Source organism: Pongo abelii, chromosome 23, assembly GCF_028885655.2.
Source record: "Pongo abelii isolate AG06213 chromosome 23, NHGRI_mPonAbe1-v2.0_pri, whole genome shotgun sequence".
NCBI lineage: Eukaryota > Metazoa > Chordata > Mammalia > Primates > Hominidae > Pongo > Pongo abelii.
The window spans coordinates 34,537,409-34,554,181 of record NC_085929.1 but is presented as its reverse complement, the minus strand read 5'-3'; the positions used below and the strand labels follow the sequence as shown (position 1 = coordinate 34,554,181).

Genomic DNA, 16,773 nt, shown 5'->3' with positions numbered 1-16,773 from the left:
ATCGGCTACTGAGGCTTGTGTATTTGTCACGTAGTTCTTGTGCCGTGGTTTTCAGCTCCATCAGGTCCTTTAAGGACTTCTCAGCATTGGTTATTCTAGTTAGCCATTCATCTAATTTTTTTCAAGGTTTTTAACTTCTTTGCCATTGGTTCAAACTTCCTCCTTCAGTTCGGAGTAGTTTGATCTTCTGAAGCCTTCTTCTCTCAACTTGTCAAAGTCATTCTCCGTCCAGCTTTGTTCTGTTGCTGATGCTGCGTTCCTTTGGAAGAGGAGAGGCACTGTGATTTTTAGAGTTTCTGGTTTTTCTGCTCTGTTTTTTCCCCATCTTTGTGGTTTTATCTACCTTTGGTCTTTGATGATGGTGACGTACAGATGGGTTTTTGGTGTGGATGTCCTTTCTGTTTGTTAGTTTTCCTTGTAACAGGCAGGACCCTCATCTGCCGGTCTGTTGGAGTTTGCTGGAGGTCCACTCCAGACCCTGTTTGCTGGGGTATCAGCAGCGGTGGCTGCAGAACAGCGGATATTGGTGAACCGCAAATGCTGCTGCCTGATCGTTCCTCTGGAAGTGTTGTCTCAGAGGAGTACCCGCCCGTGTGAGGTGTCAGTCCGCCCCTACGGGGAGGTGCCTCCCAGTTAGGCTATTCGGGGGTCAGGGACCCATTTGAGGAGGCAGTCTGCCTGTTCTCAGATCTCAGGCTGTGTGCTCGGAGAACCACTACTCTCTTCAAAGCTGTCAGACGGGGACATTTAAGTCTGCAGAGGTTACTGCTGCCTTTTGTTTGTCTGTGCCCTGCCCCCAGAGGTGGAGCTTACAGAGGCAGGCAGGCCTCCTTGAGCTGTGGTGGGCTCCACCCAGTTTGAGCTTCCCGGCTGCTTTATTTACGTACTCAAGCCTTGGCAATGATGGGCACCCCTTCCCCAGCCTCACTTCTGCCTTTCAGTTTGATCTCAGACTGCTGTGCTAGCAATGAGCAAGGCTCCGTGTGCATAGGACCCTCCAAGCTAGGTGCGGGATATAATCTCCTGGTGTGCCGTTTGTTAAGCCCATTGGAAAAGCGCAGTATTAGGGTGGGAGTGACCCGATCTTCCAGGTGCCATCTGTCACCCCTTTCTTTGACTAGGAAAGGGAATTCCCTGACCCCTTGTGCTTCCCGGGTGAGGCGATGCCTCGCCCTGCTTCAGCTCATGCACGGTGCGCTGCACCCACTGTCCGGCACTCCCTAGTGAGATGAACCCGGTACCTCAGTTGGAAATGCAGAAATCACCTGTCTTCTGTGTCGCTCATTCTGGGAGCTGTAGACTAGAGCTGTTCCTATTCAGCCATCTTGCAACCTGTAAAATTTTATCTGCCAAAACATACCAAAACCATTCCGATGTGTTTTCATTTCTCCACTTTATCCTTTTCTCTCCAGGCAGCTTCATCAGCCTTGAGCAGTCTGGGCCACGTGTACACAGCCATTGGAGACTACCCCAATGCACTGGCCAGTCACAAACAGTGTGTTCTTCTTGCCAAGCAATCCAAAGATGAACTTTCTGAAGCCCGAGAACTTGGCAACATGGGAGCTGTGTATATTGCCATGGGTGACTTTGAGAATGCTGTGCAGTGCCATGAGCAGCATCTGAAGATAGCCAAGGACCTGGGGAACAAGCGAGAAGAGGCCCGGGCCTATAGCAACCTGGGCAGTGCCTATCACTACCGGAGGAACTTTGACAAGGCCATGTCTTACCATAACTACGTCCTGGAGCTGGCACAGGAGTTGATGGAAAAGGCTATTGAGATGCGGGCCTATGCTGGACTAGGCCATGCTGCCAGGTGCATGCAGGATTTGGAGAGAGCTAAACAATACCATGAGCAGCAGCTGGGCATTGCTGAGGATCTCAAGGACCGGGCTGCAGAGGGGCGAGCATCCTCCAATCTGGGTAAGAACAGGGTTGCCTGTAAGAGCCCAGGTCAAAGTCATGAGCTCGAAATAGCTGGAGTAGATCACTATCTTTTATAGGAATCTGTGTGTTTATATTTAAAAGAATATCCTTATTATGTGTGCTCTTTTCTTTTCCTTTTCTTTTTGAGACAGGGTCTTCGTCTGTCACTGAGGGTGGAGTACACAGGCCAAGGATGGTGTGGCACAACCACACCTCACTGCAGTGATCTTCCCACCTCAGCCTCCCGAGTAGCTGGGACGACAGGCACACGCCACTACACCTGGCTATTTTTTAAATTTTTTTGTAGAGACAGGCGTCTTCTTATGTTGCCCAGGCTGGTCTCGAACTCCTGGGCTCAAACGATCGTCCCACCTTGGCCTTCCAAAGTGCTACAATTACAGGCATAAGCCACTGTGCCTGGCCTCTTTCTTTAGATATATTTCCTTGGAGCCTGCCTTCTCTAAATCACACAATTCTTCCTGTCATCATAGTGCTGTAAGGATTAGAATTCTGAGATACTGGAAAAACAAAACATCCCAACCTTTTAATGTGTAGAGAGAGAAGAGCAACCAGATTTATCTAATTAGAGAGAAGAGGCATGAAATGATGATATAGGCTATGTTTGGTTTGAATGAAAGAGAAGCTGCTAAGCAGTCATCAATAGATGAGAACATGAAAGGATTTTTGCTTACAGGGATTTCTTTACTTGGTGAATTAACCCCACAGGAAATGCATTTTTTCCTCAAAATTATGTGTATTCAAAAAATAATATTGATAGTTTTAATGTAAATGCAAAATTATTTTTGTGAAAGATCTATTTAAAGATGATAATTTACATTCACTGTTTTGATAGTACTTGGTTACAATTAAAACATTTATAATTTGGGGGAATTTATATGTAGCGATAAGAGACAAGTAATTGGTAACTGGCAATGTTTTAGAAGATATTATCTTATCCCTGTATTCAAACAGATGTGGGTACATAATGAATGGAAGGTGTGTTTGGAAGTATGAGCTAAACTTATCCCTGTGCCTGGAACCACATGATTTGTTCTTTGCCCATAGGGATTCAGGATGGGGAGAGGACAAAGAGAAGGTGACCTTATTGTTATGCTTATCAGATATGAGTAGCAGCAGAATGTAAAACTTAGCCACCTTCCCTCCCTCCTTCCCTCCCTCCCTCCCTCCCTCCTTCCTTCCCTTCGTCCTCTCCTCCCTTCCTTCCTTCCTTCCTCTTTCTTCCTTACTTCTTAACTTTCTTCCTTCCCTTCCCTCCCTCCTTCCCTCCTTCCCTCCCTCCTTTCCTCCATTCCTCCCTTCCTTCCTCCTTTCCTTTCCTTTCCTTTCCTTTCCTGTCCTGTCCTTCCTGTCCTGTCCTGTCCTGTCATGTCCTGTCCTATCTTTTTCCTTTCCTCTTTCCTTTCCTCTTTTCCCCTCCTCTCCTCTCCTTTCCTTCCTTTTCTTCCTTTTCTTTGTTTCTTGAGACAGGGTCTCCATCTGTTACCTTGGCTGGAGTACAGTGGCGCAATCATGGCTCACTACAGCCTCAAACTCCTGGGCAAAAGTGATCCTCCCACCTCAGCCTCCCACATAGCTAGAACCATAGGTGCAGTGCATGCCACCTTGACCAGCTAATTTCTTTCTTTCTTTGTAGAGTCATGGTCTCACTATGTTGCCCAAGCTGGTCTGAAACTCTTGGGCTCAAGCAACCTGCCCATGATGGGCATCAGCCACCATGCCCAGCTAATTTTCATTTGTTGTTTTGTTGTTGCAATGAGGCCTTGTTATGTTCCTCAGGCTAGTCTCGAACTCCTGGCCTCAAACGATCCTCCCACCTTGGCCTCCAGAGTGTTGGGATGACAGGCATGAGCCACTGCACTTGGTGATTCTTTGTTTTTTATATTACAAGCATTTACAGATACAAAATTTTCTCTAAACACTGCTTGACCTGCATCCCATAATTTTTTATGTATTATGTTCACTTTTATTGAGTTTTTAAAATCTTCTGAGTTGATTTGTGATTTCTCTTTGACTCACGAAGTGTTTAATATAAAAATATTCGGGGTTTTTCCCTGACAGAAAATCAGCAGTGATTTCCTCATGGCTGAGTTGAAAGATTTTTGACATTTCTAAATTTCCCTAATCAGTATCAGTAGTTGACATGCTTTGCTAATTTTTCTGTGAAATTCTCTTCTCTCTAGGTTTCTGTGAAACACCACTGTCCTGATTTTCTTCCTGGCTGCTCCTTCTGTATCTTCTGCATTGGCTTTTCATGCTCCCTTCAAAAAATAAACAATTTTTAAAAGTTACAAAAGTGGCACTTAGTTTTGTAAAAAATTCTTACCATATAAAAATGTATAAAATAGAAAAAGGAGGCTCACCTCCTCACATTAATATCTTCCCTTGTCCCACTCCTCAGAGTCAACTACTGTTAATAATTTGGTTATAATCTTTTCAGACCTTTTTACTATATTCATAAACACATGTCAGTGCAATCATATATATAAATATATACATGCATGTATAGATTGTGTTCCCTTTTCAAATCTTGGATTGTAACATACATACTTTTCTGAAGCTGCCTTTTTTACTCTGCCTCCTCTCCTAGGCTTCCCTCTATCTCGTTATTCAGATATCCTACATTATTTTAATGGCTCCTTTCCATTGTATTGCCACTTGTTAAATGTGAGAATTGTCATATTTTGTTTCTTGATTCTTTTCTGTTATTTCTTTGTATATGTCCTTTTATCATTTTTACCCTCAACCTTTTTAAAAAAATTTCTGTGGGTACATAGTAGGTATATATATTTGTGGGGTACATGAGATATTTTGATACAGGCATGCAATGTGAAATAATCATATCATGGAGAATGGGGTATCCATCCCACAGGCATTTATTCTTTGTGTTACAAACAATCCAATTACACTTTTTTAGTTATTTTCAAATGTACAATTAAATTTCCATTGACTATAGTTATCCTGTTGTGCTATCAAATAATAGGTCTTCTTCATCCTTTCTATCTTTTGATACCCATTAGCCATTCTCACCTCTCCCTGCAGTGCCCCCACTACCCTTCCCAGCCTCTGGTAACCATCCTTCTGTTATTTATGTCCATGACTTCAACTGTTTTGATTTTTAGATCCCACAAATAAGTGAGAACATGCAATGTTTGTCTGACTGTGCTTGGCTTATTTCACTTGAAATAATGACCATTGATATTGCTGTAAATGACAGGATCTCATTCTTTTTCTATGGCTGAATAGTACTCCATTGTGTATATGTACCACATTTTCTTTTATCTGTTCATCTGTTGATGGACACTTACATTGCTTCCAAAGCTTAGCTATTGTGAACAATGCTGCAAAAAATAGAAGTACAGATATCTCTTCGACATACTGATTTCCTTTCTTGTGGGTATATACCCAGCAGTGGGATTGCTGAATCATATGGTAGCTCTATTTTTTTTTTTTTTTTTTTTCGAGACAGAGTCTCACTTTGTCACCCAGGCTGGAATACAGTGGCGTGATCTCAGCTCACTGCAACCTCTGCTTCCTGGGTTCAAGCGATTTTCCTGCCTTAGCCTCCCGGGTAGCTGGGACTACAGGCTCACGCCACCACGCCCAGCTAATTTTTGTATTCTTTAGTAGAGATGGGGTTTCACCATATTGGCCAGGCTGGTATCGAACTCCTGACCTTGTGATCTGCCTGCCTCGGCCTCCCAGAGTGCTGGGATTACAGGCATGAGCCACCACGCCCGGCCGGTAACTCTATTTTTAGTTTTTTTTAATTAACCTCCAAACTGTTCTCCATAGTGGTTTACTAATTTACATTCCCACCAGCAGTGTGCTAGGGTTCCCTTTTCTCCACATCCTTGCCAGCATTTGTTATTGCCTGTCCTTTGGATATAAGCCACTTTATCTGGAGTGAGATTATATCTCATTGTAGTTTTGGTTTGCATTTCTGTAGTGATCAGATCTTATGCCTGTTTGCCTTTTATGTGTCTTCTTTTGAGAAATGTCTATTCAAATCTTTTGCCCATTTTTAAATCAGATTATTAGATTTTTTTCCTCTAGAGTTGTTTGAGTGCCTTATATATTCTGGTTATTAATCCCTTGTCATATGGGTAGTTCGCAAATATTTTCTCCCATTCTGTGGGTTGTCTCTTCACTTTGTTGACGGTATCCTTTGCTGTTCAAAAACTTTTTAACTTGATATGATCCCACTTGTCCATTTTTGCTTTTGTTGCCTGTGCTCATGGGGTATTGCTCAAGAAATTTTTGCCCAGACCAATATCCTGGAGATTTTCTCCAATATTTTCTTATAGTACTTTCATAGTTTGAGGTCATAGATTTAAAGTCTTCAATCAATTTTGATGTGATTTTTAGATACGACAAGAGATAAGTGTCTAGTTTCATTCTTCTGCATATGGATATCCAGTTTTCCCAGCACCATTTATTGAAGAGACTGTTTTTTCTCAGTGTATGTTCTTGGCACCTTTGTCAAAAATGAGTTCACTGTTGGTGTGTGGATTTGTTTCTGGGTTCTCTATTCTGTTCCATTGGTCTATGTGTCTGTTTTTATACCATTACATGCTGCTTTGGTTACTATAGCTTTGTAGTATAATTTGAAATCAGGTAATGTGATTCTTCCAGTTTTCTTATTTTTCCTTAGGATAGCTTTGGCTATTCTGGGTCTTTTGTGGTTTCGTGTAAATTTTGGGATTGTTTTTTCTATTTCCTTGAAGAATGTCATTGGTGTTTTGATATGGATTGCATTGAATCTATAGATTGCTTTGGGTAGTATGGACATTTTAAAAATATTGATTCTTCCAATCCATGAATGTGGAACATTTTTTCCAGTTTTTGGTGTCCTCCTCAGTTTCTTTCATGGGTGTTTTATAGTTTTCATTATAGAGGTATTTCACTTCTTTGGTTAATTCCTAGGCATTTAATTTTATGTATGGCTATTGTAAATGAGATTACTTTCTTATTTCTTTTTTAGATTATTAACTGTTGGCATATAGAAATGCTGCCGATTTTTGTATGTTGATTTTGTATCCTGCAACTTTGTGGACTTTATCAGTTCTAGTGGTTTTTTTTGTATGGAGTCTTTAGATTTTTCCAAGTGTAATATCATGTCATCTGCAAACAAGGATGATTTTATTTCTTCCATTTTAGTTTGGAAGTCCTAAATTTCTTTCTCTTGTCTGACTGCTGTAGCTAGGACCTCCAGTACTATGTTGAATAACAGTGGTGAAAGTGGGCATCCTTGTCGTGTTCCAGATACTAGAGGAAAAGCTTTCACATTTTCCCCATTTAAGTATGATACTAGCTGTGGATCTCTTGTATATGGCTTTTATTGTGTTGAGGTATATTCCTTCTATATCCCATTTTTTTGAGCGTTTTTATGAAGAGATGTTGAACTTTATCAAATGCTTTTTCAGCATCAATTGAAATGGCCTTCATTCTGTTGATATGATGTATCACATTGATTGATTTGTATTTATTGAACCATCCTTGCATCTCTATGATAAATCCCACTAGATCATGATGAATAATCTTTCTAATATATTGTTGAATTTGGTTTGCTAGTATTTTGTTGAGGATTTTGGTATAAATATTCATCAGGGATATCGGCTTGTTGTTTGATGTGTCTTTGGTTTTCGTATCAGGGTAATACTGGCCTCATAGAATGAATTTGGAAGTATTCTTTTCTCTGTTTCTTGGAACAGTTTGAGTAGGATTGGTATTAGTTCCTCTTTAAATGTTTGTTAGAATTCATCAATGAAGCCATCGGGTCCTGGGCTTTTCTTTATTGGGAAACTTTATTACAGCATTAATCTCATTACTTGTGGTCAGTCTGTTCAGGTTTTGGATTTCTTCATGGTTCAACTTGGCAGGTTGTATGTGTCTAGGAATTTGTCCATTTCATCTAGATTTTCCAACTTAATTGGCATATAGTTGCTCATAGTAGCCACTAATGGTCCTTTGGATTTCTGCAGTATCAGTTGCAATGTCTCATTTTTCATTTCTGATTTTATTAATTTGTATCTTCCCTCTTTTTTTCTTAGTATGGCTAAAGGTTTGTCAATTTTGTTTAACTTTTCACACAACCAACTTTTATTTCATTTATCTTTGGTATTTTCTTAATTTCAAATTAATTTTATTTCTGCTCTGATCTTTATTTTTTTTCCTCTACTAATTTTAGGTTTGATTTGCTCTTGCTTTCTAGTCCTTTAAGATGCATCATTAGATTGTTTATTTGAAGTTTTTCTTCCTTTTTGAGGTAGGCACTTATAGCTATAAATTTAATACTGCTTTTGCTGCATCCCACAGGTTTTGTACCCCCAGCCTTTGACAACTGCTCCAGTACACAGTGTTTCCAACTCTATATTTACCAGCTCTGACTTCTTTCCTGCCCGAGCATCACTTTCACATTTCCAACTGCCTAGTAGATATTCCGTTTTGAGGTTGATCTGTTAAAGTTAGTGAGCCCACGTGTGAAACATCCTTTTTTCTAGGTTAACTCCTAGCTTTCTTAATTCCCTTGACAGCCCCACTCCTCTTGCCATCTGCCTTAGTTTCTTATTCCTGTATAACCAATTACCATAAACTTAGTAGTTTAAAACAACACAAATTTATTCTCTTACAGCTCTGGAGGTCACGAGTCTAAAATCAGCTTCGCAGTGCTAGTTCCTTTTTCAGAGTCCAGAAGAGAATATATTTCTTTGCCCCTGTCAGCTGCCATCTTCCTCCTTCAGGATACATCACTCCAGTCTCTGCTTTTGTCATCACGTCACCTTCTCTTCTGACCCTGACTTCCGTTTCTCCAATAAAGACTTTTGTGATTACATCAGGCCCACCTGGATGGTCTAGGATAATTTCCCTTTCTCAAGATTCTTAACTTGGAAAGTCCCTTTTGCCATGTAAGGTAACATTCACAGGATCTGGAGATTAGGACATAGACACATTGCAGGGGATGTCATTATTCAGCCTGCCATACCATCCTGACTTAGAACTTTGAAGTCATCATTTGATTTATTTTCTTGTTTTTCAGTTGACTCCCAACCTAACAGTTGCCAAATAAATTTTCTCATGAAGATTATTTTTTTATTATTGCCCCATCCTAGCTGCCCAGTCTGTTGCATCAACATACTAGTTGAGTTTTCCTTATCACCATTCCCTTCTTCCTATGTCTCTTCCATCCCACACATCAGTATTAGATTGATCTTCCTAAAGCTGTACTCAAGTCATTCATTGCCACATATTGTATGCCACATTATAGTTAGAGTCCTCACCCTAAATGAAGGCTGTTGTGATTACAGACATGTCTGATTTTCCATTTTTAAATTCCACTACTTCTTTGTATATACCCTTTACCTAAAACTGAGGTGTTCCATTTTCACTAATCTCACCACATTGGCCATGTTTTCCTGCTTCGATACATTTCCTTAAGCTTTCTTCCACATATAATTCCTGTGTTCCTGTCTTGCTTGTCTAAACTTCACCCATCTTTTTAGGATTATCCCAAATACCATTCACTACTTGAAGCTTCTCTTAGTAACAATATAACTTCTTTAGTCTGAGCCCTAATAACACTTTTAAAATTCTCTTCTTATTCTATTTATATTTGAACATAAATTATAGGTAGTTGTATACTTGTATAGTTACCTCTGCTGAATTGAAGTTCATTGGAACTATGAACTGTGTTCTACTCTGTGGTTTCCATATCAATGAGTGTAACTCCTTACACAAAAATATTTGTATGGTTAGATTGAATGAGTTAAAGCTTATATCACGATGTTGTGCCACGGTGATTGGGATAATTGGAAGATGGTCATGCCTTTGGAAAGAAATAGAAAAGCTAAGAGGGGCAACTAGTTAGGGAAAGCACATGATTTGTTTGATTCTGTATACTCCTGGTATGTATTTCTTTCACTTAGTGAAATGTAAGCAAATGGAACTGGAAACAAATGTTAAGATAACATCATCCTAATAACATCTATGAGATACATAGGAAAGCCAGCCAGGGAGACTGAATCAGGCTCACAGAGGGTCGGGGGAATCCAGGGAGAGCTCAGGGAGAAGAGAACTTCCACGATGTAGATAATGTAACATTTATATCAAAGAAGCCAAGGAAAATGAGATTTAAGTCACTAAGAAGGTTTTTGGACAATAGAAGCTTCCTGTGCACATGTAAAGGTGAAGTGGGTAGAACTTGTGGAGATGGAGAAAAAGAAAGAAGATAGAGATGACAGGAAGTCTTTGTTCTTTGGTGGTCAGCATGTACTAATATTTGTTATTCACCTTTTATTTGTTTTATAATAAAATAATTAAAAATGATTTAAAGTCTTTAGATTTCTTATGAACAATAAAGTGTAGCCTAGCTATTTTCTATGCCTGTCCTTCTTGTGAAAATAATGTTAATATAAATTTTGGCTTAGAAAATGGCCATCTTCCGGGCGCAGTGGCTCACGCCTGTAATCCCAGCATTTTGGGAGGCCGAGGCGGGCGGATCACAAGGTCAGGAGGTCGAGACCATCCTGGCTAACACGGTGAAACCCTGTCTCTACTAAAAATACAAAAAAAAAAAAATTAGCGTGGCGTGGCGGTGTGCGCCTGTAGTCCCAGCTACTCGGAGGCTGAGGCAGGAGAATGGGTGAACCCGGGAGGCAGAGCTTGCAGTGAGCGGAGATCGCACCACTGCACTCCAGCCTGGGCAACAGAGCGAGACTGTCTCAAAAAAAAAAAAAAAAAAAAAAAAAAAAGGGAAAAGGAAAAAAAACCGGCCATCTTTTCTTTTATATTCAAAACAACTGTAGTTGCATAACAATGATTCTATAGCCTCTGGTTTTTGGTGGCCTTCTTTCTCATTCTAATTTAGGCAGTTTGGAGTCAAACCTCAGATGTGCTGCAGAGTAGGTTACTAGACTGAAGGCTCAGTTAAAGTCCTCTCACACTGAAAACCATGAATCTTATTTACTGGGAAACCAGGCAGAATTACCTCTCATCTCGCTTTAGGATGAACTGCAATTAGGAAAGTTAGTAGGGAGACAATGAGAATCATGACTCAATTTCTCCTCTCTCTTTCTCTCTCTGATGAAGGTGACTTAGTATACACCTGCAATAGATACAAAGGTGAGTACATTTCAGGAGTCACTTCCCACACACATCAGTTTCAGGCCTGATCGCCTCTAGTATTGGATGAAATACGAGAGGTAGAAGGTGCTTCCCACCAAGGCCTGAGGTCAGATACCTAATAATTCATCTATGGAAAACAATCAGTTTAAAAACAACTGTCTCTTTTTAGTCAGAAAAACATTTTATATCTAGAAAGTAACTTATTTGGGAAGAAAAGGGAAACAAGACTAGTGTTAGTTCATTTGTTCACCTGTTCATTCATTCTTTTGATCAACAAATATTTGTTGAACATTAGTTATGTGGTAGATACTGTGCTATCTTTTAATGAATAAAATCGACATATTAATATCTCCTACCCCCATAGAGCTTATGGTTTTTCATTCAACAAGTAATTATTGAAACCTACTTAGTGTCACATGTTTATATTCATTTTCATATTTAATTCTTCTCAAAACCTATGAGGTTGAGAATACTAATTGATTTTATATATGAGAAAAATCAAGGTCCAAGTAAGTTTAAAAAAAAAAACAAACCAAGTTTTTTGTTTTTTTTTTTTAATTCCTTGAGTTTCTGGATACCCAAAGCATAAAAAGCTCATTAAGATCTCATAAAATGATGCTTAGCCTGTTTTTCTCCTATTTTCAAACCATCCTGGGAGTCATGTGTTGGAGTAAAAGTTTGGTAGCAATTGTGGTAGTTATGTATTATTCCTCTTATTTACAGTGCAGCAAAATGATAGTCACCAGAAATGGTGACTCTCAGCTGTTCTAAGTCAAAGGTTTAAGAAATATTACCGAAATTACTTTTATAAAATCATATTTGAACATTAAAATCTGGTAATCTGAATCAGAAAATTCTGGATTCCCAAGGTCAGGTGGAATAATGTTACATATTATCTATATAATACACATACATATCGTACCTTAGCTATATTTTATTCCTAAATAGAGTTTATGAATGAAATCATTACTGTGAACACACACAAAACCTAGTATCCTAAATAAATAAAAATTAAAAAAATTACTTTTGTAGGAGAAAAATTTTTCTATAATATAGCAATAACTCTCTTTAATGTTTTTTACATTTTAATTGTTATACATTGGATTTTCTTGCTATGGAAATCTGTGGAAACCCGATGATATTTTATGGAATCTTTCTATGGAAAGAGGCCTAGCTTTATAGGTAAAATGTTTCTAATTGTAGGTAGTCAGTACACTAACCAGATGTTTTCCTTTGGAGATTCTCAGAATGATATATGGGGTCATATTCTAAATAACCTCTTAATATGTCAAAAGGTCTGTGAGACCTCACATAGAAGTGTATCCATGATATTCGTGTTTTATAGTACTTATTTGTTCTCGCAGTAGCCCTGGGAGGTAAACCATTATTATTCTATTTTAGTGATGACGATTCAGAGATTTGTGACTCACCTGAGATTATAGAGTATGAGGGAGAGCCAGGATAAGACTTCAGTTCTTGGATTCCATGTCCACAGATCTTTCCACAAGAGAACATCCCCATTGTGGATCTGAGTGGGAGCCATGCTAGGATTACCTGGGCTAGGGCTAAAGGCCAAAGACGCTCCTTCTCCCTTCTTCCATCCACAAGAAGATGAAAAAGAGGAAGCACCACTAGAAGAGTTATGGGCCACCCTGAGGCAGTGGTCCCTGTTCATGCCCAGGGAGAAGACAGCAAGCATTCCTAGAGAAGTATATGCACCACCAAGAGGGAGCGGCCCTTTCTCCTCTTTTCCTAGAGAAGCTATTGTCTATTGATTACTTGTACTGAGCTAGGCACTTTGCAAACATTATTTCATGTAATTCTCACTACAAAGCTATGTGGTAGGCATAAAAGTAAAGGTACTGGCCCAAATTCATACAGTTTATAAGCAGCAGAGGCAGGATCCAAATTCAGATCTTCATGTTGTCTTTTGCTACAGCCTGCGGGCCCCCTCAGAGCCCCACACATTTATTGACCAGTTAGTTCTTCTACTTGAGAGGCATAGACAAGACTACACAAATTGTCAAAGTCTAATAATGCCCTTGATATAGGAAGCCAAACTGCACACCTCAGCTTTTCATCTAAAGCAGTTCCTATTAAGGGCCATGAAAAGGGAAAATATAACTGTAAAAAATTGAGATGTCACAGGCCCTGAAACAGATTTTTCTAGACCTCTAAAAGAAAGGAACAAGAATGTCCTATCCCCATGTAAAAGGAGAAAAGAGAAATGGAGAGCATCAACCAAAGCAGGAGATTTTTCTGACCAAGCACCAGAGGCCTCGCAGAAAATGATTCACACCCTCATTAAGGTTATGACATGCACATCCTGTGCTGTGCCCCACACCTATCAGTGCCTAATACATATTAATAATATTTATTCTCTCCTTTAGGTCAAGATTTGTCACCCAGGTTGTCTAGACATTGCTATTTAAAAGGAGCTGTGATTTGCTTACAGATACGGTGCATCTGTAAACATGTGAGCAGAGGAAGATGGGGCAGTAAATTTTGGTCAGAGCTGCACTTTGGACTGTTGCAAGAGAGGCTGCAAAACTGTTGCTGGAATAATGAAGTAGATGCTTGCTGCCAGGTCCCAGAGTTGTGTCTCCAGCAGGCAGAGTCTAGCAGTAAATTAGCTTATGTTTCAGCTTGGCAGTTGGCACTTGGTTCATTTGTAGATGCTAATTGTAATCTGATGTTATCAGCAGCAGGTAATTGAAATGGGCTTGATGAATTACTTAATTTCTTTTAATAGCTGAGTCTTCAAGAACTGAATAAAAAAGATAAGGTGATCAGGAGGAAAACACAACAGCTCTATCTTTCTAGTTAGTGCTTGGAGGTTTTTTCTTCTTTACACAAATGATTATGAACATATGAGACTGAATAGGTTTATGAGTCAAAAACCCCCATGGGGACTTTTCCCATTAGGCAGCCCAGTTCTGAGCATTGATAACACTTCCGTTAGGACTTCAGAAAGGAATATTTGAGTGATCACTTTGGAGAATATTTATTTCTGAACACAGTTTTGTTTTCCTAGACCTAGGTGGGCACTACTTCCTGGGGGTACTGCCACTTTGGTGCTCACCCTACCTTCAGCTGTTCTTTGGCCATGTTCTGTGAGCAGTGCTGCCTGAACCTGGGAGCCTTGCAATGGTGTTAGTCATTGGCTCCTGAACCCACACCTGGCACTGGCACCTCCCACACCTGCCTGTCCCTAAATCTTTCCATCTGCAATGGCTCCTGTGTAGCCCTTTGCTTTGCCAGCAATGGTGAGTGCAGATGTGACCCTGGGTTCTGCCATCTGTGCTGGACACTGCACACTGGACCTATGCCATGACTGCACTGAGCTTTGGGGTCTTTCTTCTGGAATCATTTGGCTCTGCTTTTAGTCTTATGTTCATTCCTTAAGGAATCCATCTGTTTTGGGGTGACTTCAGAGGAATTTGCTTTTGAATGATTTTTTTTTGAGAAAATCAAAATAACAGCAGAAAATATAGAGCATCAGAATCAGATCTTTTAGGTAGACATTTGGAGGTGATTTAACAAACGATTATTCAGATCACCTCTGTGGTTCTCCTTCATGGAGAATTCTATTTGAAGATAATATTTAGAGGTGAAGATTCCAAGTTTCTAAGCCACCAACGTGATTGTGGCAGTAAATGTCTTTGATGATAAAAAGAAGTATGTTTCATAGGCTCTGGTAATGTTCTGCTTCTTGATCTGAGTGGTAGGGTTACATAGCTGTCCTCAACTTTATGAAAATGTGTTGAGCTCTACGCTTATGATGTTATACCTTCCTGACAATATTACATACTCTATTTAAAGGCTTAATTTTAAAAACACATGCACTCTGGGGCAGAGTAGGATTGTAATCATATGCCTTTCTTTTTTCTTTTTCCTTTTTAACTTTTGACAAAGTTAAAATTTCTTTTTATGGGATACAATGTGATATTTGATATATGTATACCTTGCAGAAAGATTAAATCAAGCTAATTAAGATATTCATCAGCTCACCTACTTACCATTTTTTTGCTGGTGAGAACATTTAAAATCTACCCTTTTAGCAATTTTGAAATATACATTATTAACTACAGTCACCATGCTGTGCAACAGATCACTAAAATTTATTCCTCTTGTCTAACTGGAAATTTGCAACCTTTGATGAATGTCTCCCTTCTCTGCATCCCCCACCTCCCACTGCCAGCCTCTAGTAACCACCATTCTATTGTCTGCTTCTGTTGTTATCATAGGAGATGATAGCTCCATGTGTGTTAGTGCCCCTGAAGACCATCTGGTGGGACAATATATGGAGGTGAAAGCCAATGATATTGATAATTCTGACCCTGCATTGGCCTAGGCTAATGTGTGTGTTCATGTCTTAAGTTTTTAACAAGTTTAACAAGTTTTTAGATTTCACATATATCACAGAGTATTTGTCTTTCTGTGCCCGGCTAATTTCATTTAGCATAGCATTACATAGGTTCATCCATATTGTCTTAAATGACAGAATTTTTTGTTTTGAAAACTGTTTAGTATTTTGTTGTGTATATATATCACATTTTTTTATGCACTCATCCATGATGGACACTTAGGTTGATTCTGTATCTTGGTTATTGTGAATAATGCTTCAGTGAACATGGAAGTGCAGATATCTCCTCCACATACTGATCCCCTTCATGCCTGTGGTTTTCACCATGGTGCACCAACTTTCCAAACCAGATCTGACTTCCAGCTAAAACATCTACTATTGTGTTACAATTTCCTACAATATTCCATATAGCAAGATGCTGTACAGGTTTGTAGCCTAGGAACACTAGCCTAGGTGTGTAATAGGCGATATCATCTAGGTTTGTGTCAGTACACTCGATGATGTTTGTACAATGACGAAATCACCTAACAACACATTTCTCAGTATGTATTCCTCATTGTTAAGTGACTCATTAATTACTGTGTATGTCTTGAATGAATGAAGGATGGTGAGAGCTAAGAACTATGGGAAATGCTAGGACTTATAACTGGAGTCTAAAGTTCAAATAATTACCCATATCTTTCATATTTACTATGTTCATCTATTTGTGCCTTACTACTGTCATTAAGTCTAGATATCATTCCTGCTGCTTCTGACCCCAGAGACCAGGGAGACTAATTCTGGGAGCAATGGCAATTTCTGTACATTTTATGTTATCCTTGACATTCTCATTGGTGTAAACAATACCTAAAATTCCTTACTACTCTAAAAAACCAAAATTCTATGATTTTTTCCATGGAAAGAGAATGTATATAGAAGCTAGAACTTGATTTTTTTTTTTGTTTTTTTTTTTTTTGAGACAGAGTCTCATTCTGTTGCCCAGGCTGAAGTGCAGTGACGCAATCTCGGCTCACTGCAAGATCTACCTCCCGGGTTCATGCCATTCTCCTGCCTCAGCCTCCCGAGTAGGTGGGACTACAGGTGCCTGCCACCGCGCCTGGCTAATTTTTTGTATTTTTGGTAGAGATGGGGTTTCACCATGTTAGCCAAGTTGGTCTCAATCTCCTGACTTCGTGATCCGCCTGCCTTGGCCTCCCAAAATGCTGGGATTACAGGCGTGAGCCACTGCACCCAGCCTAGAACTTCATTCTTAAAGCCTTTTACGTGAACCAGAAATATAATGAACTTGAGAAATAGTTAAGCTAGCAGGCAGTGATTAGGTTTTATGATATCATTTTAATTTT

At 39.5% G+C, this 16,773-nt stretch overlaps 1 protein-coding gene across 6 annotated transcripts in view; it reads left to right on the top strand.

Annotated features, from left to right (window-relative positions):
* TTC28 (tetratricopeptide repeat domain 28) overlaps positions 1-16,773 on the top strand; it is a 741,686-nt gene that overhangs the window by 548,604 nt on the left and 176,309 nt on the right. For all 6 annotated transcript variants that reach the window (XM_054543701.2, XM_063723011.1, XM_024239653.3 and 3 more), the window contains one exon: positions 1,413-1,920. In XM_054543701.2, the coding sequence (XP_054399676.2) occupies positions 1,413-1,920 (508 nt within the window). The remainder of the gene's footprint in view (positions 1-1,412; positions 1,921-16,773) is intronic.